General features: G+C 44.8%; 1 protein-coding gene across 6 annotated transcripts in view; it reads right to left on the bottom strand.

Moving 5' to 3' along the window:
* LOC124126387 (gamma-aminobutyric acid type B receptor subunit 2-like) overlaps positions 1 to 26,493 on the bottom strand; it is a 67,602-nt gene that overhangs the window by 12,334 nt on the left and 28,775 nt on the right. For 4 of the 6 annotated variants that reach the window (XM_048383796.1, XM_048383793.1, XM_048383794.1 and 1 more), the window contains 6 exons: positions 19,035 to 19,182; positions 17,311 to 17,428; positions 16,613 to 16,723; positions 16,022 to 16,144; positions 15,296 to 15,439; positions 14,371 to 14,559 (listed from right to left, as the gene is read on the bottom strand). In XM_048383796.1, coding sequence (XP_048239753.1) covers positions 14,371 to 14,559; positions 15,296 to 15,439; positions 16,022 to 16,144; positions 16,613 to 16,723; positions 17,311 to 17,428; positions 19,035 to 19,182 — 833 coding nt within the window. The remainder of the gene's footprint in view (positions 1 to 14,370; positions 14,560 to 15,295; positions 15,440 to 16,021; positions 16,145 to 16,612; positions 16,724 to 17,310; positions 17,429 to 19,034; positions 19,183 to 26,493) is intronic. The other 2 variants (XM_048383797.1, XM_048383798.1) reach the window with 2 other exon arrangements.

Genomic DNA, 26,493 nt, shown 5'->3' with positions numbered 1-26,493 from the left:
CAGCAGACACTGGGTGACAGTGAGACATACCTTGTGTTCAAACAGCAGACACTGTGTGACAGTGAGACATACTTTGGGTTCAAACAGCAGACACTTGGTGACAGTGAGACGTACTTTGGGTTCAAACAGCAGACACTGTGTGACAGTGAGACATACCTTGTGTTCAAACAGCAGACACTGGGTGACAGTGAGGTGAGGTGAGGTGAGGTGAAATTGGGTTTAACGTCGCGTCCAAGATTATTGCACTTATATAGCGACGTGCATGCACGTGTATGTGTGTGTGTGGCTGCTTGTACTAGTCCGGACTGATGCCGATTTATAGTGCACGTTCACTGAGATACCATGCCGCAGTTTAACATGAATACCCCACTCAGACACAGTATACTGACTCCGAGCCGACCAGTCCTTGTTTTAGCCCCTTAATGCCGAGCGCCAGACAGGGTAACAACAAGTACAATCTTTTAACGTCTTTTTGTATGACGCGGCCCGGGATCGAACCCTGGACCTTCCGCTCTCCGGGCGGACGCTCTACCACAAGACCACGGAGGCGGTCGGGTGACAGTGAGACATACTTTGTGTTCAAACAGCAGACACTGGGTGACAGTGAGACATACCTTGTGTTCAAACAGCAGACACAGGGTGACGGTGAGACATACCTTGTGTTCAAAGAGCAGACACTGGGTGACAGTGAGACATACTTTGGGTTCAAACAGCAGACACTGTTTGACAGTGAGACATACCTTGTGTTCAAAGAGCAGACACTGGGTGACAGTGAGACATACCTTGTGTTCAAACAGCAGACACTGTGTGACAGTGAGACATACCTTGTGTTCAAACAGCAGACACTGTGTGACAGTGAGACATACTTTGTGTTCAAACAGCAGACACAGGATGACAGTGAGACATACCTTGTGTTCAAAGAGCAGACACTGGGTGACAGTGAGACATACCTTGTGTTCAAACAGCAGACACTGTGTGACAGTGAGACATACGTTGTGTTCAAACAGCAGACACTGGGTGACAGTGAGACATACTTTGGGTTCAAACAGCAGACACTGGGTGACAGTGAGACATACTTTGGGTTCAAACAGCAGACACAGGGTGACTGTGAGACATACTTTGGGTTCAAACAGCAGACACTGTGTGACAGTGAGACGTACTTTGGGTTCAAACAGCAGACACTGGGTGACAGTGAGACATACCTTGTGTTCAAACAGCAGACACTGGGTGACAGTGAGACATACCTTGTGTTCAAACAGCAGACACAGGGTGACGGTGAGACATACCTTGTGTTCCAGCAGCAGACACTGTGTGACAGTGAAACATACTTTGGGTTCAAACAGCAGACATTGTGTGACAGTGAAACATACTTTGGGTTCAAACAGCAGACACTGGGTGACAGTGAGACATACCTTGTGTTCAAACAGCAGACACTGGGTGACAGTGAGACATACTTTGTGTTCAAACAGCAGACACTGGGTGACAGTGAGACATACTTTGTGTTCAAACAGCAGACACTGGGTGACAGTGAGACATACCTTGTGTTCAAACAGCAGACACAGGGTGACGGTGAGACATACCTTGTGTTCACACAGCAGACACTTGGTGACAGTGAGACATACTTTGGGTTCAAACAGCAGACACAGGGTGACAGTGAGACATACTTTGGGTACAAACAGCAGACACCATGTGACAGTGAGACATACTTTGTGTTCAAACAACAGACACTGGGTGACAGTGAGACATACTTTGTGTTCAAACAACAGACACTTGGTGACACTGAGACATACCTTGGGTTCAAACAGCAGACACTTGGTGACAGTGAGACATACTTTGTGTTCAAACAGCAGACACTGGGTGACAGTGAGACATACTTTGGGTTCAAACAGCAGACACTGGGTGACAGTGAGACATACTTTGTGTTCACACAGCAGACACAGGGTGACAGTGAGACATACGTTGTGTTCAAACAGCAGACACTGGGTGACAGTGAGACATACCTTGTGTTCAAACAGCAGACACTGGGTGACAGTGAGACATACTTTGTGTTCAAACAACAGACACTGGATGACAGTGAGACATACCTTGGGTTCAAACAGCAGACACTGGGTGACAGTGAGACATACCTTGTGTTCAAAGAGCAGACTCTGGGTGACAGTGAGACATACCTTGTGTTCAAACAGCAGACACTGTGTGACAGTGAGACATACTTTGTGTTCAAACAGCAGACACTGGGTGACAGTGAGACATACTTTGGGTTCAAACAGCAGACACTGGGTGACAGTGAGACATACTTTGGGTTCAAACAGCAGACACAGGGTGACGGTGAGACATACTTTGGGTTCAAACAGCAGACACTGTGTGACAGTGAGACGTACTTTGGGTTCAAACAACAGACACTGGGTGACAGTGAAACATACCTTGTGTTCAAACAGCAGACACTGGGTGACAGTGAGACATACCTTGTGTTCAAACAGCAGACACTGGGTGACAGTGAGACATACCTTGTGTTCAAACAGCAGACACTGGGTGACGGTGAGACATACTTTGGGTTCAAACAGCAGACACAGGGTGACAGTGAGACATACTTTGGGTACAAACAGCAGACACCATGTGACAGTGAGACATACCTTGGGTTCAAACAGCAGACACTGGGTGACAGTGAGATATACCTTGGGTTCAAACAGCAGACACTGGGTGACAATGAGACATACTTTTGGTTCAAAACAGCAGACACTGGGTGACATTGAAACATACTTTGGGTTTAAACAGCAGACACTGTGTGACAGTGAGACATACTTTGGGTTCAAACAGCAGACACTGGGTGACAGTGAGACATACTTTGGGTTCAAACAGCAGACACTGGGTGACAGTGAGAGATACCTTGTATTCAAACAACAGACACTGGATGACAGTGAGACATACCTTGGGTTCAAACAGCAGACACTGGGTGACAGTGAGATATACCTTGGGTTCAAACAGCAGACACTGGGTGACAATGAGACATACTTTTGGTTCAAAACAGCAGACACTGGGTGACAGTGAAACATACTTTGGGTTTAAACAGCAGACACTGGGTGACAGTGAGACATACTTTGGGTTCAAACAGCAGACACTGGGTGACAGTGAGACATACTTTGGGTTCAAACAGCAGACACTGGGTGACAGTGAGACATACCTTGTGTTCAAACAGCAGACACTGTGTGACAATGAGACATACTTTTGGTTCAAAACAGCAGACACTGGGTGACAGTGAAACATACTTTGGGTTTAAACAGCAGACACTGGGTGACAGTGAGACATACTTTGGGTTCAAACAGCAGACACTGGGTGACAGTGAGACATACTTTGGGTTCAAACAGCAGACACTGGGTGACAGTGAGACATACCTTGTATTCAAACAACAGACACTGGATGACAGTGAGACATACCTTGGGTTCAAACAGCAGACACTGGGTGACAGTGAGATATACCTTGGGTTCAAACAGCAGACACTGGGTGACAATGAGACATACTTTTGGTTCAAAACAGCAGACACTGGGTGACAGTGAAACATACTTTGGGTTTAAACAGCAGACACTGGGTGACAGTGAGACATACTTTGGGTTCAAACAGCAGACACTGGGTGACAGTGAGACATACTTTGGGTTCAAACAGCAGACACTGGGTGACAGTGAGACATACCTTGTGTTCAAACAGCAGACACTGTGTGACAGTGAGACATACTTTGGGTTCAAACAGCAGACACTTGGTGACAGTGAGACGTACTTTGGGTTCAAACAGCAGACACTGTGTGACAGTGAGACATACCTTGTGTTCAAACAGCAGACACTGGGTGACAGTGAGGTGAGGTGAGGTGAGGTGAAATTGGGTTTAACGTCGCGTCCAAGATTATTGCACTTATATAGCGACGTGCATGCACGTGTATGTGTGTGTGTGGCTGCTTGTACTAGTCCGGACTGATGCCGATTTATAGTGCACGTTCACTGAGATACCATGCCGCAGTTTAACATGAATACCCCACTCAGACACAGTATACTGACTCCGAGCCGACCAGTCCTTGTTTTAGCCCCTTAATGCCGAGCGCCAGACAGGGTAACAACAAGTACAATCTTTTAACGTCTTTTTGTATGACGCGGCCCGGGATCGAACCCTGGACCTTCCGCTCTACGGGCGGACGCTCTACCACAAGACCACGGAGGCGGTCGGGTGACAGTGAGACATACTTTGTGTTCAAACAGCAGACACTGTGTGACAGTGAGACATACCTTGTGTTCAAACAGCAGACACTGGGTGACAGTGAGACATACTTTGTGTTCAAACAGCAGACACTGGGTGACAGTGAGACATACCTTGTGTTCAAAGAGCAGACACTGGGTGACAGTGAGACATACCTTGTGTTCAAACAGCAGACACTGTGTGACAGTGAGACATACTTTGTGTTCAAACAGCAGACACTGGGTGACAGTGAGACATACTTTGGGTTCAAACAGCAGACACAGGGTGACGGTGAGACATACTTTGGGTTCAAACAGCAGACACTGTGTGACAGTGAGACGTACTTTGGGTTCACACAGCAGACACAGGGTGACGGTGAGACATACGTTGTGTTCAAACAGCAGACACTGGGTGACAGTGAGACATACCTTGTGTTCAAACAGCAGACACAGGGTGACGGTGAGACATACTTTGGGTTCAAACAGCAGACACAGGGTGACAGTGAGACATACTTTGGGTACAAACAGCAGACACCATGTGACAGTGAGACATACCTTGGGTTCAAACAGCAGACACTGGGTGACAGTGAGATATACCTTGGGTTCAAACAGCAGACACTGGGTGACAATGAGACATACTTTTGGTTCAAAACAGCAGACACTGTGTGACATTGAAACATACTTTGGGTTTAAACAGCAGACACTGGGTGACAGTGAGACATACTTTGGGTTCAAACAGCAGACACTGGGTGACAGTGAGACATACTTTGGGTTCAAACAGCAGACACTGGGTGACAGTGAGACATACCTTGTATTCAAACAACAGACACTGGATGACAGTGAGACATACCTTGGGTTCAAACAGCAGACACTGGGTGACAGTGAGATATACCTTGGGTTCAAACAGCAGACACTGGGTGACAATGAGACATACTTTTGGTTCAAAACAGCAGACACTGGGTGACAGTGAAACATACTTTGGGTTTAAACAGCAGACACTGGGTGACAGTGAGACATACTTTGGGTTCAAACAGCAGACACTGGGTGACAGTGAGACATACTTTGGGTTCAAACAGCAGACACTGGGTGACAGTGAGACATACCTTGTGTTCAAACAGCAGACACTGTGTGACAATGAGACATACTTTTGGTTCAAAACAGCAGACACTGGGTGACAGTGAAACATACTTTGGGTTTAAACAGCAGACACTGGGTGACAGTGAGACATACTTTGGGTTCAAACAGCAGACACTGGGTGACAGTGAGACATACTTTGGGTTCAAACAGCAGACACTGGGTGACAGTGAGACATACCTTGTATTCAAACAACAGACACTGGATGACAGTGAGACATACCTTGGGTTCAAACAGCAGACACTGGGTGACAGTGAGATATACCTTGGGTTCAAACAGCAGACACTGGGTGACAATGAGACATACTTTTGGTTCAAAACAGCAGACACTGGGTGACAGTGAAACATACTTTGGGTTTAAACAGCAGACACTGGGTGACAGTGAGACATACTTTGGGTTCAAACAGCAGACACTGGGTGACAGTGAGACATACTTTGGGTTCAAACAGCAGACACTGGGTGACAGTGAGACATACCTTGTGTTCAAACAGCAGACACTGTGTGACAGTGAGACATACTTTGGGTTCAAACAGCAGACACTTGGTGACAGTGAGACGTACTTTGGGTTCAAACAGCAGACACTGTGTGACAGTGAGACATACCTTGTGTTCAAACAGCAGACACTGGGTGACAGTGAGGTGAGGTGAGGTGAGGTGAAATTGGGTTTAACGTCGCGTCCAAGATTATTGCACTTATATAGCGACGTGCATGCACGTGTATGTGTGTGTGTGGCTGCTTGTACTAGTCCGGACTGATGCCGATTTATAGTGCACGTTCACTGAGATACCATGCCGCAGTTTAACATGAATACCCCACTCAGACACAGTATACTGACTCCGAGCCGACCAGTCCTTGTTTTAGCCCCTTAATGCCGAGCGCCAGACAGGGTAACAACAAGTACAATCTTTTAACGTCTTTTTGTATGACGCGGCCCGGGATCGAACCCTGGACCTTCCGCTCTCCGGGCGGACGCTCTACCACAAGACCACGGAGGCGGTCGGGTGACAGTGAGACATACTTTGGGTTCAAACAGCAGACACTGGGTGACAGTGAGACATACTTTGGGTTCAAACAGCAGACACTGGGTGACAGTGAGACATACCTTGTGTTCAAACAGCAGACACTGTGTGACAGTGAGACATACTTTGGGTTCAAACAGCAGACACTTGGTGACAGTGAGACGTACTTTGGGTTCAAACAGCAGACACTGTGTGACAGTGAGACATACCTTGTGTTCAAACAGCAGACACTGGGTGACAGTGAGGTGAGGTGAGGTGAGGTGAAATTGGGTTTAACGTCGCGTCCAAGATTATTGCACTTATATAGCGACGTGCATGCACGTGTATGTGTGTGTGTGGCTGCTTGTACTAGTCCGGACTGATGCCGATTTATAGTGCACGTTCACTGAGATACCATGCCGCAGTTTAACATGAATACCCCACTCAGACACAGTATACTGACTCCGAGCCGACCAGTCCTTGTTTTAGCCCCTTAATGCCGAGCGCCAGACAGGGTAACAACAAGTACAATCTTTTAACGTCTTTTTGTATGACGCGGCCCGGGATCGAACCCTGGACCTTCCGCTCTCCGGGCGGACGCTCTACCACAAGACCACGGAGGCGGTCGGGTGACAGTGAGACATACTTTGTGTTCAAACAGCAGACACTGGGTGACAGTGAGACATACCTTGTGTTCAAACAGCAGACACAGGGTGACGGTGAGACATACCTTGTGTTCAAAGAGCAGACACTGGGTGACAGTGAGACATACTTTGGGTTCAAACAGCAGACACTGTTTGACAGTGAGACATACCTTGTGTTCAAAGAGCAGACACTGGGTGACAGTGAGACATACCTTGTGTTCAAACAGCAGACACTGTGTGACAGTGAGACATACCTTGTGTTCAAACAGCAGACACTGGGTGACAGTGAGACATACTTTGTGTTCAAACAGCAGACACTGGGTGACAGTGAGACATACCTTGTGTTCAAAGAGCAGACACTGGGTGACAGTGAGACATACCTTGTGTTCAAACAGCAGACACTGTGTGACAGTGAGACATACTTTGTGTTCAAACAGCAGACACTGGGTGACAGTGAGACATACTTTGGGTTCAAACAGCAGACACAGGGTGACGGTGAGACATACTTTGGGTTCAAACAGCAGACACTGTGTGACAGTGAGACGTACTTTGGGTTCAAACAGCAGACACTGGGTGACAGTGAGACATACCTTGTGTTCAAACAGCAGACACTGGGTGACAGTGAGACATACCTTGTGTTCAAACAGCAGACACAGGGTGACAGTGAGACATACCTTGTGTTCCAGCAGCAGACACTGTGTGACAGTGAAACATACTTTGGGTTCAAACAGCAGACTTTGTGTGACAGTGAAACATACTTTGGGTTCAAACAGCAGACACTTGGTGACAGTGAGACATACCTTGTGTTCAAACAGCAGACACTGGGTGACAGTGAGACATACTTTGTGTTCAAACAGCAGACACTGTGTGACAGTGAGACATACTTTGTGTTCAAACAGCAGACACAGGGTGACAGTGAGACATACCTTGTGTTCAAACAGCAGACACAGGGTGACGGTGAGACATACCTTGTGTTCACACAGCAGACACTTGGTGACAGTGAGACATACTTTGGGTTCAAACAGCAGACACAGGGTGACAGTGAGACATACTTTGGGTACAAACAGCAGACACCATGTGACAGTGAGACATACTTTGTGTTCAAACAACAGACACTGGGTGACAGTGAGACATACTTTGTGTTCAAACAACAGACACTTGGTGACACTGAGACATACCTTGGGTTCAAACAGCAGACACTTGGTGACAGTGAGACATACTTTGTGTTCAAACAGCAGACACTGGGTGACAGTGAGACATACCATGGGTTCAAACAGCAGACACTGGGTGACAGTGACACATACTTTGTGTTCACACAGCAGACACAGGGTGACGGTGAGACATACGTTGTGTTCAAACAGCAGACACTGGGTGACAGTGAGACATACCTTGTGTTCAAACAGCAGACACTGGGTGACAGTGAGACATACTTTGTGTTCAAACAACAGACACTGGATGACAGTGAGACATACCTTGGGTTCAAACAGCAGACACTGGGTGACAGTGAGATATACCTTGGGTTCAAACAGCAGACACTGGGTGACAATGAGACATACTTTTGGTTCAAAACAGCAGACACTGGGTGACAGTGAAACATACTTTGGGTTTAAACAGCAGACACTGGGTGACAGTGAGACATACTTTGGGTTCAAACAGCAGACACTGGGTGACAGTGAGACATACTTTGGGTTCAAACAGCAGACACTGGGTGACAGTGAGACATACCTTGTGTTCAAACAGCAGACACTGTGTGACAGTGAGACATACTTTGGGTTCAAACAGCAGACACTTGGTGACAGTGAGACGTACTTTGGGTTCAAACAGCAGACACTGTGTGACAGTGAGACATACCTTGTGTTCAAACAGCAGACACTGGGTGACAGTGAGGTGAGGTGAGGTGAGGTGAAATTGGGTTTAACGTCGCGTCCAAGATTATTGCACTTATATAGCGACGTGCATGCACGTGTATGTGTGTGTGTGGCTGCTTGTACTAGTCCGGACTGATGCCGATTTATAGTGCACGTTCACTGAGATACCATGCCGCAGTTTAACATGAATACCCCACTCAGACACAGTATACTGACTCCGAGCCGACCAGTCCTTGTTTTAGCCCCTTAATGCCGAGCGCCAGACAGGGTAACAACAAGTACAATCTTTTAACGTCTTTTTGTATGACGCGGCCCGGGATCGAACCCTGGACCTTCCGCTCTCCGGGCGGACGCTCTACCACAAGACCACGGAGGCGGTCGGGTGACAGTGAGACATACTTTGTGTTCAAACAGCAGACACTGGGTGACAGTGAGACATACCTTGTGTTCAAACAGCAGACACAGGGTGACGGTGAGACATACCTTGTGTTCAAAGAGCAGACACTGGGTGACAGTGAGACATACTTTGGGTTCAAACAGCAGACACTGTTTGACAGTGAGACATACCTTGTGTTCAAAGAGCAGACACTGGGTGACAGTGAGACATACCTTGTGTTCAAACAGCAGACACTGTGTGACAGTGAGACATACCTTGTGTTCAAACAGCAGACACTGTGTGACAGTGAGTCATACTTTGTGTTCAAACAGCAGACACTGGGTGACACTGAGACATACCTTGGGTTCAAAGAGCAGACACTGGGTGACAGTGAGACATACCTTGTGTTCAAACAGCAGACACTGTGTGACAGTGAGACATACTTTGTGTTCAAACAGCAGACACTGGGTGACAGTGAGACATACTTTGGGTTCAAACAGCAGACACTGGGTGACAGTGAGACATCCTTTTGGTTCAAACAGCAGACACAGGGTGACGGTGAGACATACTTTGGGTTCAAACAGCAGACACTGTGTGACAGTGAGACGTACTTTGGGTTCAAACAGCAGACACTGGGTGACAGTGAGACATACCTTGTGTTCAAACAGCAGACACTGGGTGACAGTGAGACATACCTTGTGTTCAAACAGCAGACACTGGGTGACAGTGAGACATACCTTGTGGTCAAACAGCAGACACAGGGTGACGGTGAGACATACCTTGTGTTCCAGCAGCAGACACTGGGTGACAGTGAAACATACTTTGGGTTCAAACAGCAGAAATTGTGTGACAGTGAAACATACTTTGGGTTCAAACAGCAGGCACTGGGTGACAGTGAGACGTACTTTGGGTTCAAACAGCAGACACTGTGTGACAGTGAGACATACCTTGTGTTCAAACAGCAGACACTGGGTGACAGTGAGGTGAGGTGAGGTGAGGTGAAATTGGGTTTAACGTCGCGTCCAAGATTATTGCACTTATATAGCGACGTGCATGCACGTGTATGTGTGTGTGTGGCTGCTTGTACTAGTCCGGACTGATGCCGATTTATAGTGCACGTTCACTGAGATACCATGCCGCAGTTTAACATGAATACCCCACTCAGACACAGTATACTGACTCCGAGCCGACCAGTCCTTGTTTTAGCCCCTTAATGCCGAGCGCCAGACAGGGTAACAACAAGTACAATCTTTTAACGTCTTTTTGTATGACGCGGCCCGGGATCGAACCCTGGACCTTCCGCTCTCCGGGCGGACGCTCTACCACAAGACCACGGAGGCGGTCGGGTGACAGTGAGACATACTTTGTGTTCAAACAGCAGACACTGGGTGACAGTGAGACATACCTTGTGTTCAAACAGCAGACACAGGGTGACGGTGAGACATACCTTGTGTTCAAAGAGCAGACACTGGGTGACAGTGAGACATACTTTGGGTTCAAACAGCAGACACTGTTTGACAGTGAGACATACCTTGTGTTCAAAGAGCAGACACTGGGTGACAGTGAGACATACCTTGTGTTCAAACAGCAGACACTGTGTGACAGTGAGACATACCTTGTGTTCAACCAGCAGACACTGTGTGACAGTGAGACATACTTTGTGTTCAAACAGCAGACACTGGGTGACACTGAGACATACCTCGGGTTCAAAGAGCAGACACTGGGTGACAGTGAGACATACCTTGTGTTCAAACAGCAGACACTGTGTGACAGTGAGACATACTTTGTGTTCAAACAGCAGACACTGGGTGACAGTGAGACATACTTTGGGTTCAAACAGCAGACACTGGGTGACAGTGAGACATCCTTTTGGTTCAAACAGCAGACACAGGGTGACGGTGAGACATACTTTGTGTTCAAACAGCAGACACTGTGTGACAGTGAGACATACCTTGTGTTCAAACAGCAGACACAGGGTGACGGTGAGACATACCTTGTGTTCCAGCAGCAGACACTGTGTGACAGTGAAACACACTTTGGGTTCAAACAGCAGACATTGTGTGACAGTGAAACATACTTTGGGTTCAAACAGCAGACACTTGGTGACAGTGAGACGTACTTTGGGTTCAAACAGCAGACACTGTGTGACAGTGAGACATACCTTGTGTTCAAACAGCAGACACTGGGTGACAGTGAGGTGAGGTGAGGTGAGGTGAAATTGGGTTTAACGTCGCGTCCAAGATTATTGCACTTATATAGCGACGTGCATGCACGTGTATGTGTGTGTGTGGCTGCTTGTACTAGTCCGGACTGATGCCGATTTATAGTGCACGTTCACTGAGATACCATGCCGCAGTTTAACATGAATACCCCACTCAGACACAGTATACTGACTCCGAGCCGACCAGTCCTTGTTTTAGCCCCTTAATGCCGAGCGCCAGACAGGGTAACAACAAGTACAATCTTTTAACGTCTTTTTGTATGACGCGGCCCGGGATCGAACCCTGGACCTTCCGCTCTCCGGGCGGACGCTCTACCACAAGACCACGGAGGCGGTCGGGTGACAGTGAGACATACTTTGTGTTCAAACAGCAGACACTGGGTGACAGTGAGACATACCTTGTGTTCAAACAGCAGACACTGGGTGACAGTGAGACATACCTTGTGTTCAAACAGCAGACACTGTGTGACAGTGAGACATACCTTGTGTTCAAACAGCAGACACTGGGTGACAGTGAGACATACTTTGTGTTCAAACAGCAGACACTGGGTGACACTGAGACATACCTTGGGTTCAAAGAGCAGACACTGGGTGACAGTGAGACATACCTTGTGTTCAAACAGCAGACACTGTGTGACAGTGAGACATACTTTGTGTTCAAACAGCAGACACTGGGTGACAGTGAGACATACTTTGGGTTCAAACAGCAGACACTGGGTGACAGTGAGACATACTTTGGGTTCAAACAGCAGACACAGGGTGACGGTGAGACATACTTTGGGTTCAAACAGCAGACACTGTGTGACAGTGAGACGTACTTTGGGTTCAAACAGCAGACACTGGGTGACAGTGAGACATACCTTGTGTTCAAACAGCAGACACAGGGTGACGGTGAGACATACCTTGTGTTCCAGCAGAAGACACTGTGTGACAGTGAAACATACTTTGGGTTCAAACAGCAGACATTGTGTGACAGTGAAACATACTTTGGGTTCAAACAGCAGACACTTGGTGACAGTGAGACATACCTTGTGTTCAAACAGCAGACACTGTGTGACAGTGAGACATACTTTGTGTTCAAACAGCAGACACAGGGTGACAGTGAGACATACCTTGTGTTCAACCAGCAGACACTGTGTGACAGTGAAACATACTTTGGGTTCAAACAGCATACACTGGGTGACAGTGAGACATACCTTGTGTTCAAACAGCAGACACTGGGTGACAGTGAGACATACCTTGGGTTCAAACAGCAGACACTGGGTGACAGTGAGACATACCTTGTGTTCAAACAGCAGACACAGGGTGACGGTGAGACATACCTTGTGTTCACACAGCAGACACTGGGTGACAGTGAGACATACTTTGGGTTCAAACAGCAGACACTGGGTGACAGTGAGACATACTTTGGTTTCAAACAGCAGACACTGGGTGACAGTGAGACATACCTTGTATTCAACCAGCAGACACTGGGTGACAGTGAGACATACTTTGTGTTCAAACAGCAGACACTGGGTGACAGTGAGACATACCTTGTGTTCAAACAGCAGACACTGGGTGACAGTGAGACATACCTTGTGTTCAACCAGCAGACACTGGGAGACAGTGAGACATACTTTGGGTTCAAACAGCAGACACTGGGTGACAGTGAGACATACTTTGGGTTCAAACAGCAGACACTGGGTGACAGTGAGACATACTTTGGGTTCAAACAGCAGACACTGGGTGACAGTGAGACATACTTTGTTTTCAAACAGCAGACACTGGGTGACAGTGAGACATACTTTGGGTTCAAACAGCAGACACTGGGTGACAGTGAGACATACTTTGGGTTCAGACAGCAGACACTGGGTGACAGTGAGACATACTTTGTGTTCAAACAGCAGACACTGGGTGACAGTGAGACATACTTTGGGTTCAAACAGCAGACACTGGGTGACAGTGAGACATACTTTGTTTTCAAACAGCAGACACTGGGTGACAGTGAGACATACTTTGGGTTCAAACAGCAGACACTGTGTGACAGTGAAACACACTTGGTGACAGTGAGACATACCTTGGGTACAAACAGCAGACACTGGGTGACAGTGAGACATACTTTGTGTTCAAACAGCAGACACTGGACGACAATGAGACATTTGTTTGGTTCAAAAAACAGACACTGTGTGACAGTGAGACATACTTTGTGTTCAAACAGCAGACACTGTGTGACAGTGAAACATACTTGGTGACAGTGAGACATACCTTGGGTACAAACAGCAGACACTTGGTGACAGTGAGACATACTTTGTGTTCAAACAGCAGACACTGTGTGACAGTGAGACATACTTTGGGTTCAAACAGCAGCCACTGTGTGACAGTGAGACATACTTTGGGTTCAAACAGCAGCCACTGTGTGACAGTGAGACATACTTGGTGACAGTGAGACATTTGTTTGGTTCAAACAACAGACAATTGGTGACAGTGAGACATACTTTGGGTTCAAACAGCAGACACTGGTTGACAATGAGACATACTTTGGGTTCAAACAGCAGCCACTGTGTGACAGTGAGACATACTTGGTGACAGTGAGACATTTGTTTGGCTCAAACAACAGACAATGGGTGACAGTGAGACATACTTTGGGTTCAAACAGCAGCCACTGTTTGACAGTGAGACATACTTTGTGTTCAAACAACAGACACTGGGTGACAGTGAGACATACCTTGTGTTCAAACAGCAGACACTGGGTGACAGTGAGACTACGTTGTATTCAACCAGCAGACACTGGGTGACAGTGAGACATACCTTGTATTCAACCAGCAGACACTGGGTGACAGTGAGACATACCTTGTATTCAACCAGCAGACACTGGGTGACAGTGAGACATACCTTGTATTCAACCAGCAGACACTGGGTGACAGTGAGACGTACCTTGGGTACAAACAGCAGACACTGGGTGACAGTGACACAGAGAATGATGATGCTAGATATGGTGCCGTATTTGAGGGTGATGTTGTTGCGGAGACTGATAGAGACGATGACACCGAGGACGCCGTGGGTTGCCACGTTGTAGACACACATCGCGATGTACCGAGATTCGTTCAGGGAGGAGAACTTCACCTACATGTATTAAATGAGTCAAATTGTCAGGGTCAGTGGGCTAGCAAGATGTTACCTAATCACAACGTCGACCCGTGTTTAATCCCTGATGATTGTGAACTTATTTTTGGTGGAATATTGCGCGGAACCCAAATGCCTGATTGAAACACTCAGTCAGCAGTCAGCAATATTCGAGCATGTTTAGGGCGGTCTGTAAATAATCGAATCTGAACCAGACAATCAAATGTTGGACAAAATGATTGATATCATGAGCATCGATCTACGCAATTAGGATACGATGTCCTGCATCAACCAAGTCAGCGAGTCTGACAACTCGATCCCGTTAGTCGCCTCCCACGACAAGCATAGGTTGAAGGCCAAATGTAACCCGGATCTTCACTGGTCGAAACACTAAAAATATATATTTGATATTAATGATCACACATATGTAGCCTGTACATATTCTTAACGTTTATATATTTCAAGAAATGCAGATTAATCCGACTGTTTTGTAATGGTTATAACGCTGTGAACGAGTGTTTGACAGCATCAGCAACGATCCACCCCTTTTGGGAACGATGACAAAATCATATCACACATTGCAGCTATCAACATACGTTGGCTATGTTAAGCTCCATACAGCGTGCCACCCCTGAGATGGAGCTTGCTCCAAGAAAAACGGACATGTGGAGATGGAGTTTATTCTTAACGAAATTTCTGTTTCCAAACTTACAATTGATTTTTTAAACAAAATCACCTTCCTAGTTTCCCAGGCTAAAAATCCACCAAGAAGGAGACACACGCCCTGCACCGTCCCTATGGCTGCCAGAAAGTAGTTCTGATTGGAGGAAGAACAGTAACGAACTACAGGCTGGATGATGACGTCATCTTTCACCTCTCTCTGTAAGAAAAAGAGGAATTGTAAAAAATGCATTCAAAGTCAACCAAAGTAGGCATGTCTAAAAGGCTTATTTCTAACCAGAAGAATGGTGTATTTGACAAATCGAATATTGCATATTATAATGTTAAAATTAACAGGCCAAACATATCCTTCCCACATTGCGTAGAAAGGGGCGGTCGGGTAGCCTAGTGGTTAAAGCGTTCGCTCGTCACGCCGAAGACCTGGGTTCGATTCCCGACATGGGTACAATGTGTGAAGCCCATTTCTGGTGTCCCCCGCCGTGATATTGCTGGAATATTGCTAAAAGCGGCGTAAAACCATACTCACTCACTCACTCACTCACTCACATTGCGTAGATCGATGCCCATGATGTCAATCACTGGATTGTCATGTTCAGACTGGATTACTTACTGGACCGCCGTCATATCGCTGAAATATTGTTGAGTGCGGCAACAAACAAACGAAGCGTATAAAGCTGAGATCGCTTTGCGGAACGGGAAACATATCATGGGTTTGTGTGGCGTGAGTGGGTGGGGTGTATTTGGGTCTTATTCGGACCCGGAATCCCCTGGCGATGCTCACCTTCTCTTTGACCTCCATGACGATCAACGTCTGTGGATCCACCAGGCTCCAGATGATGAGGAAGGTGGAGTTCATCAATACCAGAGCTGCTATCATCAAACACAGCGTGCGGTCCTTCACAACCTGCACAACACAGCACTGGACGTACAGGGCTCCGTTTCCTTCCCAAGGGAGGTACCAAAACAACTAGCCATATTTCCGAAATATACTTTGAAATCTCGTAATCTGGACGATACCGTTTTCAGCGAATTCGTCCGGATTAACAAATGTCCAGATTAACGAAACATATGTTTATAGCAATGTCTCTATACATGAACGTCCTGGTCGACGGCGTCAGGGGGGCTGAGTGTGCAATAACGGAGTCAGGTCTATTGCAGTGTCACTGTGTATAATTAACCCGCAGAGAAGGACAATCATTTTAAAGTCCAAAATTATGAAAGATTATTAAACAGTTCGTGAAGATTAGTGTGATAAGTCCATGCGAGTATCTTTCAGTATTTACACATTCATACCACTTGACGGAAAGTTCTTGTCATCGTGCAGACTGAGTTCACTGTCAGTTAATGATGATAAAAGTGATGGAGAATATACCCGTTTCTTCATCTGGAGGCTGGCGGTGATGACGGCGTACACTCGCCAGGTCTTGGCAAACAGCGCACCGAATGCCAGAGAAAAACCCAGTAGAAGCAGGAAGGCCTTAACCTTCAAACAAACACTTGGTTATTGCAAACTTATGCTTACTGAGCTAGGCTGGGTATTTCAAACTACCAAGCAGAAAAGAAGCACACTCCCACCCAAAACCATTGCTGAACGGCTTCCACTCACTCTCCATATACATGTGCCTTGCCCGACACAAGCCGAGTCAACGTGGCTGCAGTTGTATATTGCGTGCTTAGGAGTGTAAACTTCAAGCATGAAAAAACTACAAATGTGAAACGGCAAATAATAGATTCAGATATAACTGAGATATGTAACAGAGAATTGCACAGTCAAAGATATCACTAAAGGAAGCATGTCCACTGATCAACGTTAATTCCCGCCAAAGTAAGAGAGATAATTGGGAGATAAACACACCGTATTGTTTTACGCCGCAATCAGCAATATTTAAACTACAGCATATGGCTGTCTGTAAACAAATTAGTCTGTGACAGGAAAACCAGTAGTAGACAGCATGAGCAACGTTCAGGATTGCTGAGCACGATGACACCCAATAATCCACGTCATACATTTTGACCACCCGATCCTCATTTAGTCGGATCGTGCGACCGGTATGGACTTATTTTACACACCTGGCAGAATCGGCTGTTGTGAGTGTTGGCGATGTCCTCTGTGATGACGCTGATGTAGGCGAGGAAACAACCCATGAGGATGATGTTGTTGATTGTGGGAGATGACATTCGTATAATCCTGTATCAAATATCATGTCAAACACCGTTGTGTCGAACTCTGATGTGTCGAACTTAAGGTTGTCCCGAAGTAAAAGCTGAGTCCCATCAGTAAATGTAACTCATTAAGTTCATTTTTCGGTTGTGTCAAACCTTGGATAACTCGCAGTATTTGCGTAAGTCTCTTTAATTTCGACACAACGGTGTTTGACTGCCAATACACACCATCGAGAACTGAATATTTTATACCTCGTGTGGGAGTTTTAATCTTATTGTTCACAGTCTAAACCTGTTGTGAGAAGAGGAAAAGATCAAGTTATATCCTGTTATGCATATATCATAGTGAGAAGTAAATATTCACGTGACAGTTACATTTTTCGTGCTGAATTCAGAGATGACTGACAAGTCATTCACTTGAACAATACAGGAGGAAGTATCTTTATTGAGTTTGTGTCAAAATATGCGTGCAGTTAGAGCGTTAATATCTAGCGTGTCTTCCTTCTTTGTACACTAGTAGGTACTCGTAGACTTGTAGCTAGAGTCGTAGCTAGTGGAAGTCGACATTCCAGTAGAAAAGCTAGACCTGCAGTGAATTCACGTGCTGAAATTTATTAAGCAAGACTGCACCACACAGAAGACGCGCTGAACAGCGTCAGTGTTTTTTTCAACAGCAACCACATTAACTCTACACATCAGCTCAAAATGTTCCTGGTATTTAACAATAAATAAAAGCGATAAAACACTTTGCATATCCATAAGAAATCTAAAAAAAATAAATCCTCGGAATAACACAAGTGTTTGTTGGATAACGCTGTAGACAATTGATTTACCTTTATATTGTTTCTATTTTGACAGTTATCGAGATAATAATATTACAATGATTTGTGACGTGTGTGGGATTCGAACACATAAAACCTGTACCGAAGATAAGACCTTTCAGCAAGGGTTGATCGACACGTCAACATAGATACTTTATCGTGAACTTGTGTGACAGTGCTTATCCGACTGGGAGATCTTGTCGGGAGCTGACGTACCTCAACCCAGCCTTTTTTGCTGTTGGTTTCATTTTTAATTTATATCTTTTTCATATATTTTTCAACTGTCATATGTTTAGTTAAAAAAATTATTTCTTACAGGAGATATAAATATTATTTGCAGCATCTTTAAGGATGTTAACAAAACGTACAAGCTTTTAAAATATTTACCCGTGTTTAAATAATAATGAATCCCTGAATTTGGTATTCTCGCATATTCTCACAATTTGAATGTCGATTATCTGTATTTTTGTCCCAATACAGATTGTTATATTTCTCCCACGTTTGGATGTGATTGTTCGGCCATGGCAGTTACCTACGTTGCCAAGCTACAACTACGGGGAACAACCAGATACTTCCCTCTCAAAAGTAACGTCGTCCAGTTTCCGACGTCATCAAGTTGCAAGCGCATGTTCACGATAGAACAATGTTTTATCGCCAATATACCACGCTTCGTTCTTCATTGCTCTTTGTGATTTGTCGCGTAGCTATCTTATATTATCCAATACTTGCTCTGGTCACTATGCAGTTGAAAACTTGTTGTTATAATGTTTACTGTGAACTCAATGAATATTGTAATGAGGAACGTCTTACTTCTCGTTCCTATAGATGATGTTAAACGACAGGAAGGTGACGGTGAGGATACCCCCGAGACAGGCTAGAGTCGTCATGATGGCGTAGAGGGGCTCAGACAGGGACAGGTACTCTTGCCGGACCTGTCTTGTGTCCACCGGCGTGTCTCCTGGGATGAAGGATAGCGAGACTCAGTGTGTATACATCGTAATCTCACATAGCAGAGTTATATTATGTCGTCATCATCATTACTGATCATTCGCTGCACAACCTTCACTGACGAGGTTTATAGGCCGCCATTTGGTCAAAACATACAAAGTATGACGGACAAACGTACGCAATACATAGTCGAATGTTACGAATAAAGAACGAATGTTGCAAATAACGGTCGTTATTTACATACGAATAATGAATTCAAAATACGAAACAAATACCTATGAACAATTCGCAAACAAAAGACGTCATATGTAAAGAAAGAACAATGTTTATTAAAGAACGTTAGTGCACCAAAAGGACACTACACTGCTAAAGGTCCATGTTGATAATATAGAACGTCAGTGCACCAAAAGGACACTACACTGCTAAAGGTCCATGTTGATAATATAGAACGTCAGTGCACCAAAAGGAGACTACACTGCTAAAGGTCAATGTTGATAATATAGAACGTCAGTGCACCAAAAGGACACTACACTGCTAAAGGTCCATGTTGATAATATAGAACGCCAGTGCACCAAAAGGACACTACACTGCTAAAGGTCCATGTTGATAATATAGAACGTCAGTGCACCAAAAGGACACTACACTGCTAAAGGTCCATGTTGATAATATAGAACGTCAGTGCACCAAAAGGACACTACACTGCTCAAGGTCCATGTTGATAATATAGAACGTCAGTGCACCAAAAGGACACTACACTGCTAAAGGTCCATGTTGATAATATAGAACGCCAGTGCACCAAAAGGACACTACACTGCTAAAGGTCCATGTTGATAATATAGAACGTCAGTGCACCAAAAGGACACTACACTGCAAAAGGTCCATGTTGATAATATAGAACGCCAGTGCACCAAAAGGACACTACACTGCTAAAGGTCCATGTTGATAATATAGAACGCCAGTGCACCAAAAGGACACTACACTGCTAAAGGTCCATGTTGATAATATAGAACGTCAGTGCACCAAAAGGACACTACACTGCTAAAGGTCCATGTTGATAATATAGAACGTCAGTGCACCAAAAGGACACTACACTGCTAAAGGTCCATGTTGATAATATAGAACGTCAGTGCACCAAAAGGACACTACACTGCTAAAGGTCCATGTTGATAATATAGAACGTCAGTGCACCAAAAGGACACTACACTGCTAAAGGTCCATGTTGATAATATAGAACGTCAGTGCACCAAAAGGACACTACACTGCTAAAGGTCCATGTTGATAATATCGAACGTCAGTGCACCAAAAGGACACTACACTGCTAAAGGTCCATGTTGATAATATAGAACGCCAGTGCACCAAAAGGACACTACACTGCTCAAGGTCCATGTTGATAATATAGAACGTCAGTGCACCAAAAGGACACTACACTGCTAAAGGTCCATGTTGATAATATAGAACGCCAGTGCACCAAAAGGACACTACACTGCTAAAGGTCCATGTTGATAATATAGAACGTCAGTGCACCAAAAGGACACTACACTGCTAAAGGTCCATGTTGATAATATAGAACGCCAGTGCACCAAAAGGACACTACACTGCTCAAGGTCCATGTTGATAATATAGAACGCCAGTGCACCAAAAGGACACTACACTGCTCAAGGTCCATGTTGATAATATAGAACGTCAGTGCACCAAAAGGACACTACACTGCTAAAGGTCCATGTTGATAATATAGAACGCCAGTGCACCAAAAGGACACTACACTGCTAAAGGTCCATGTTGATAATATAGAACGTCAGTGCACCAAAAGGACACTACACTGCAAAAGGTCCATGTTGATAATATAGAACGCCAGTGCACCAAAAGGACACTACACTGCTAAAGGTCCATGTTGATAATATAGAACGCCAGTGCACCAAAAGGACACTACACTGCTAAAGGTCAATGTTGATAATATAGAACGTCAGTGCACCAAAAGGACACTACACTGCTAAAGGTCCATGTTGATAATATAGAACGTCAGTGCACCAAAAGGACACTACACTGCTAAAGGTCCATGTTGATAATATAGAACGTCAGTGCACCAAAAGGACACTACACTGCTAAAGGTCCATGATGATAATATAGAACGTCAGTGCACCAAAAGGACACTACACTGCTAAAGGTCCATGTTGATAATATCGAACGTCAGTGCACCAAAAGGACACTACACTGCTAAAGGTCCATGTTGATAATATAGAACGCCAGTGCACCAAAAGGACACTACACTGCTCAAGGTCCATGTTGATAATATAGAACGTCAGTGCACCAAAAGGACACTACACTGCTAAAGGTCCATGTTGATAATATAGAACGCCAGTGCACCAAAAGGACACTACACTGCTAAAGGTCAATGTTGATAATATAGAACGTCAGTGCACCAAAAGGACACTACACTGCTAAAGGTCCATGTTGATAATATAGAACGTCAGTGCACCAAAAGGACACTACACTGCTAAAGGTCAATGTTGATAATATAGAACGCCAGTGCACCAAAAGGACACTACACTGCTAAAGGTCCATGTTGATAATATACAACGCCAGTGCACCAAAAGGACACTACACTGCTCAAGGTCCATGTTGATAATATAGAACGTCAGTGCACCAAAAGGACACTACACTGCTAAAGGTCCATGTTGATAATATAGAACGCCAGTGCACCAAAAGGAGACTACACTGCTAAAGGTCCATGTTGATAATATAGAACGTCAGTGCACCAAAAGGACACTACACTGCTAAAGGTCCATGTTGATAATATAGAACGTCAGTGCACCAAAAGGACACTACACTGCTAAAGGTCCATGTTGATAATATAGAACGTCAGTGCACCAAAAGGACACTACACTGCTAAAGGTCCATGTTGATAATATAGAACGTCAGTGCACCAAAAGGACACTACACTGCTAAAGGTCCATGTTGATAATATAGAACGTCAGTGCACCAAAAGGACACTACACTGCTAAAGGTCCATGTTGATAATATAGAACGCCAGTGCACCAAAAGGACACTACACTGCTAAAGGTCCATGTTGATAATATAGAACGCCAGTGCACCAAAAGGACACTACACTGCTAAAGGTCCATGTTGATAATATAGAACGTCAGTGCACCAAAAGGACACTACACTGCTAAAGGTCCATGTTGATAATATAGAACGTCAGTGCACCAAAAGGACACTACACTGCTAAAGGTCCATGTTGATAATATAGAACGTCAGTGCACCAAAAGGACACTACACTGCTAAAGGTCCATGTTGATAATATAGAACGTCAGTGCACCAAAAGGACACTACACTGCTAAAGGTCCATGTTGATAATATCGAACGTCAGTGCACCAAAAGGACACTACACTGCTAAAGGTCCATGTTGATAATATAGAACGTCAGTGCACCAAAAGGACACTACACTGCTCAAGGTCCATGTTGATAATATAGAACGTCAGTGCACCAAAAGGACACTACACTGCTAAAGGTCCATGTTGATAATATAGAACGCCAGTGCACCAAAAGGACACTACACTGCTAAAGGTCCATGTTGATAATATAGAACGTCAGTGCACCAAAAGGACACTACACTGCTCAAGGTCCATGTTGATAATATAGAACGTCAGTGCACCAAAAGGACACTACACTGCTAAAGGTCCATGTTGATAATATAGAACGCCAGTGCACCAAAAGGACACTACACTGCTAAAGGTCCATGTTGATAATATAGAACGTCAGTGCACCAAAAGGACACTACACTGCTAAAGGTCCATGTTGATAATATAGAACGTCAGTGCACCAAAAGGACACTACACTGCTAAAGGTCCATGTTGATAATATAGAACGTCAGTGCACCAAAAGGACACTACACTGCTAAAGGTCCATGTTGATAATATAGAACGTCAGTGCACCAAAAGGACACTACACTGCTAAAGGTCCATGTTGATAATATAGAACGTCAGTGCACCAAAAGGACACTACACTGCTAAAGGTCCATGTTGATAATATCGAACGTCAGTGCACCAAAAGGACACTACACTGCTAAAGGTCCATGTTGATAATATAGAACGTCAGTGCACCAAAAGGACACTACACTGCTAAAGGTCCATGTTGATAATATAGAACGTCAGTGCACCAAAAGGACACTACACTGCTAAAGGTCCATGTTGATAATATAGAACGTCAGTGCACCAAAAGGACACTACACTGCTAAAGGTCCATGTTGATAATATAGAACGTCAGTGCACCAAAAGGACACTACACTGCTAAAGGTCCATGTTGATAATATAGAACGCCAGTGCACCAAAAGGACACTACACTGCTAAAGGTCCATGTTGATAATATAGAACGTCAGTGCACCAAAAGGACACTACACTGCAAAAGGTCCATGTTGATAATATAGAACGCCAGTGCACCAAAAGGACACTACACTGCTAAAGGTCCATGTTGATAATATAGAACGCCAGTGCACCAAAAGGACACTACACTGCTAAAGGTCCATGTTGATAATATAGAACGCCAGTGCCCCAAAAGGACACTACACTGCTAAAGGTCCATGTTGATAATATAGAACGTCAGTGCACCAAAAGGACACTACACTGCTAAAGGTCCATGTTGATAATATAGAACGTCAGTGCACCAAAAGGACACTACACTGCTAAAGGTCCATGTTGATAATATAGAACGTCAGTGCACCAAAAGGAGACTACACTGCTAAAGGTCCATGTTGATAATATAGAACGTCAGTGCACCAAAAGGACACTACACTGCTAAAGGTCCATGTTGATAATATCGAACGTCAGTGCACCAAAAGGACACTACACTGCTAAAGGTCCATGTTGATAATATAGAACGTCAGTGCACCAAAAGGACACTACACTGCTAAAGGTCCATGTTGATAATATAGAACGTCAGTGCACCAAAAGGACACTACACTGCTAAAGGTCCATGTTGATAATATAGAACGTCAGTGCACCAAAAGGACACTACACTGCTAAAGGTCCATGTTGATAATATAGAACGTCAGTGCACCAAAAGGACACTACACTGCTAAAGGTCCATGTTGATAATATAGAACGTCAGTGCACCAAAAGGACACTACACTGCTAAAGGTCCATGTTGATAATATAGAACGCCAGTGCACCAAAAGGAGACTACACTGCTAAAGGTCCATGTTGATAATATAGAACGTCAGTGCACCAAAAGGACACTACACTGCTAAAGGTCCATGTTGATAATATAGAACGTCAGTGCACCAAAAGGACACTACACTGCTAAAGGTCCATGTTGATAATATAGAACGTCAGTGCACCAAAAGGACACTACACTGCTAAAGGTCCATGTTGATAATATAGAACGTCAGTGCACCAAAAGGAGACTACACTGCTAAAGGTCCATGTTGATAATATAGAACGTCAGTGCACCAAAAGGACACTACACTGCTAAAGGTCCATGTTGATAATATAGAACGTCAGTGCACCAAAAGGACACTACACTGCTAAAGGTCCATGTTGATAATATAGAACGCCAGTGCACCAAAAGGACACTACACTGCTAAAGGTCCATGTTGATAATATAGAACGTCAGTGCACCAAAAGGACACTACACTGCTCAAGGTCCATGTTGATAATATAGAACGTCAGTGCACCAAAAGGACACTACACTGCTAAAGGTCCATGTTGATAATATAGAACGCCAGTGCACCAAAAGGACACTACACTGCTAAAGGTCCATGTTGATAATATAGAACGTCAGTGCACCAAAAGGACACTACACTGCTAAAGGTCCATGTTGATAATATAGAACGTCAGTGCACCAAAAGGACACTACACTGCTAAAGGTCCATGTTGATAATATAGAACGTCAGTGCACCAAAAGGACACTACACTGCTAAAGGTCCATGTTGATAATATAGAACGTCAGTGCACCAAAAGGACACTACACTGCTAAAGGTCCATGTTGATAATATAGAACGTCAGTGCACCAAAAGGACACTACACTGCTAAAGGTCCATGTTGATAATATCGAACGTCAGTGCACCAAAAGGACACTACACTGCTAAAGGTCCATGTTGATAATATAGAACGTCAGTGCACCAAAAGGACACTACACTGCTAAAGGTCCATGTTGATAATATAGAACGTCAGTGCACCAAAAGGACACTACACTGCTAAAGGTCCATGTTGATAATATAGAACGTCAGTGCACCAAAAGGACACTACACTGCTAAAGGTCCATGTTGATAATATAGAACGTCAGTGCACCAAAAGGACACTACACTGCTAAAGGTCCATGTTGATAATATAGAACGCCAGTGCACCAAAAGGACACTACACTGCTAAAGGTCCATGTTGATAATATAGAACGTCAGTGCACCAAAAGGACACTACACTGCAAAAGGTCCATGTTGATAATATAGAACGCCAGTGCACCAAAAGGACACTACACTGCTAAAGGTCCATGTTGATAATATAGAACGCCAGTGCACCAAAAGGACACTACACTGCTAAAGGTCCATGTTGATAATATAGAACGCCAGTGCCCCAAAAGGACACTACACTGCTAAAGGTCCATGTTGATAATATAGAACGTCAGTGCACCAAAAGGACACTACACTGCTAAAGGTCCATGTTGATAATATAGAACGTCAGTGCACCAAAAGGACACTACACTGCTAAAGGTCCATGTTGATAATATAGAACGTCAGTGCACCAAAAGGAGACTACACTGCTAAAGGTCCATGTTGATAATATAGAACGTCAGTGCACCAAAAGGACACTACACTGCTAAAGGTCCATGTTGATAATATCGAACGTCAGTGCACCAAAAGGACACTACACTGCTAAAGGTCCATGTTGATAATATAGAACGTCAGTGCACCAAAAGGACACTACACTGCTAAAGGTCCATGTTGATAATATAGAACGTCAGTGCACCAAAAGGACACTACACTGCTAAAGGTCCATGTTGATAATATAGAACGTCAGTGCACCAAAAGGACACTACACTGCTAAAGGTCCATGTTGATAATATAGAACGTCAGTGCACCAAAAGGACACTACACTGCTAAAGGTCCATGTTGATAATATAGAACGTCAGTGCACCAAAAGGACACTACACTGCTAAAGGTCCATGTTGATAATATAGAACGCCAGTGCACCAAAAGGAGACTACACTGCTAAAGGTCCATGTTGATAATATAGAACGTCAGTGCACCAAAAGGACACTACACTGCTAAAGGTCCATGTTGATAATATAGAACGTCAGTGCACCAAAAGGACACTACACTGCTAAAGGTCCA

Source organism: Haliotis rufescens, unplaced genomic scaffold, assembly GCF_023055435.1.
Source record: "Haliotis rufescens isolate VD_foot unplaced genomic scaffold, xgHalRufe1.0.p SCAF_5, whole genome shotgun sequence".
NCBI lineage: Eukaryota > Metazoa > Mollusca > Gastropoda > Lepetellida > Haliotidae > Haliotis > Haliotis rufescens.
The sequence above is the reverse complement of the archived record's forward strand: the minus strand, read 5'-3'. Positions and strand labels throughout refer to the sequence as shown.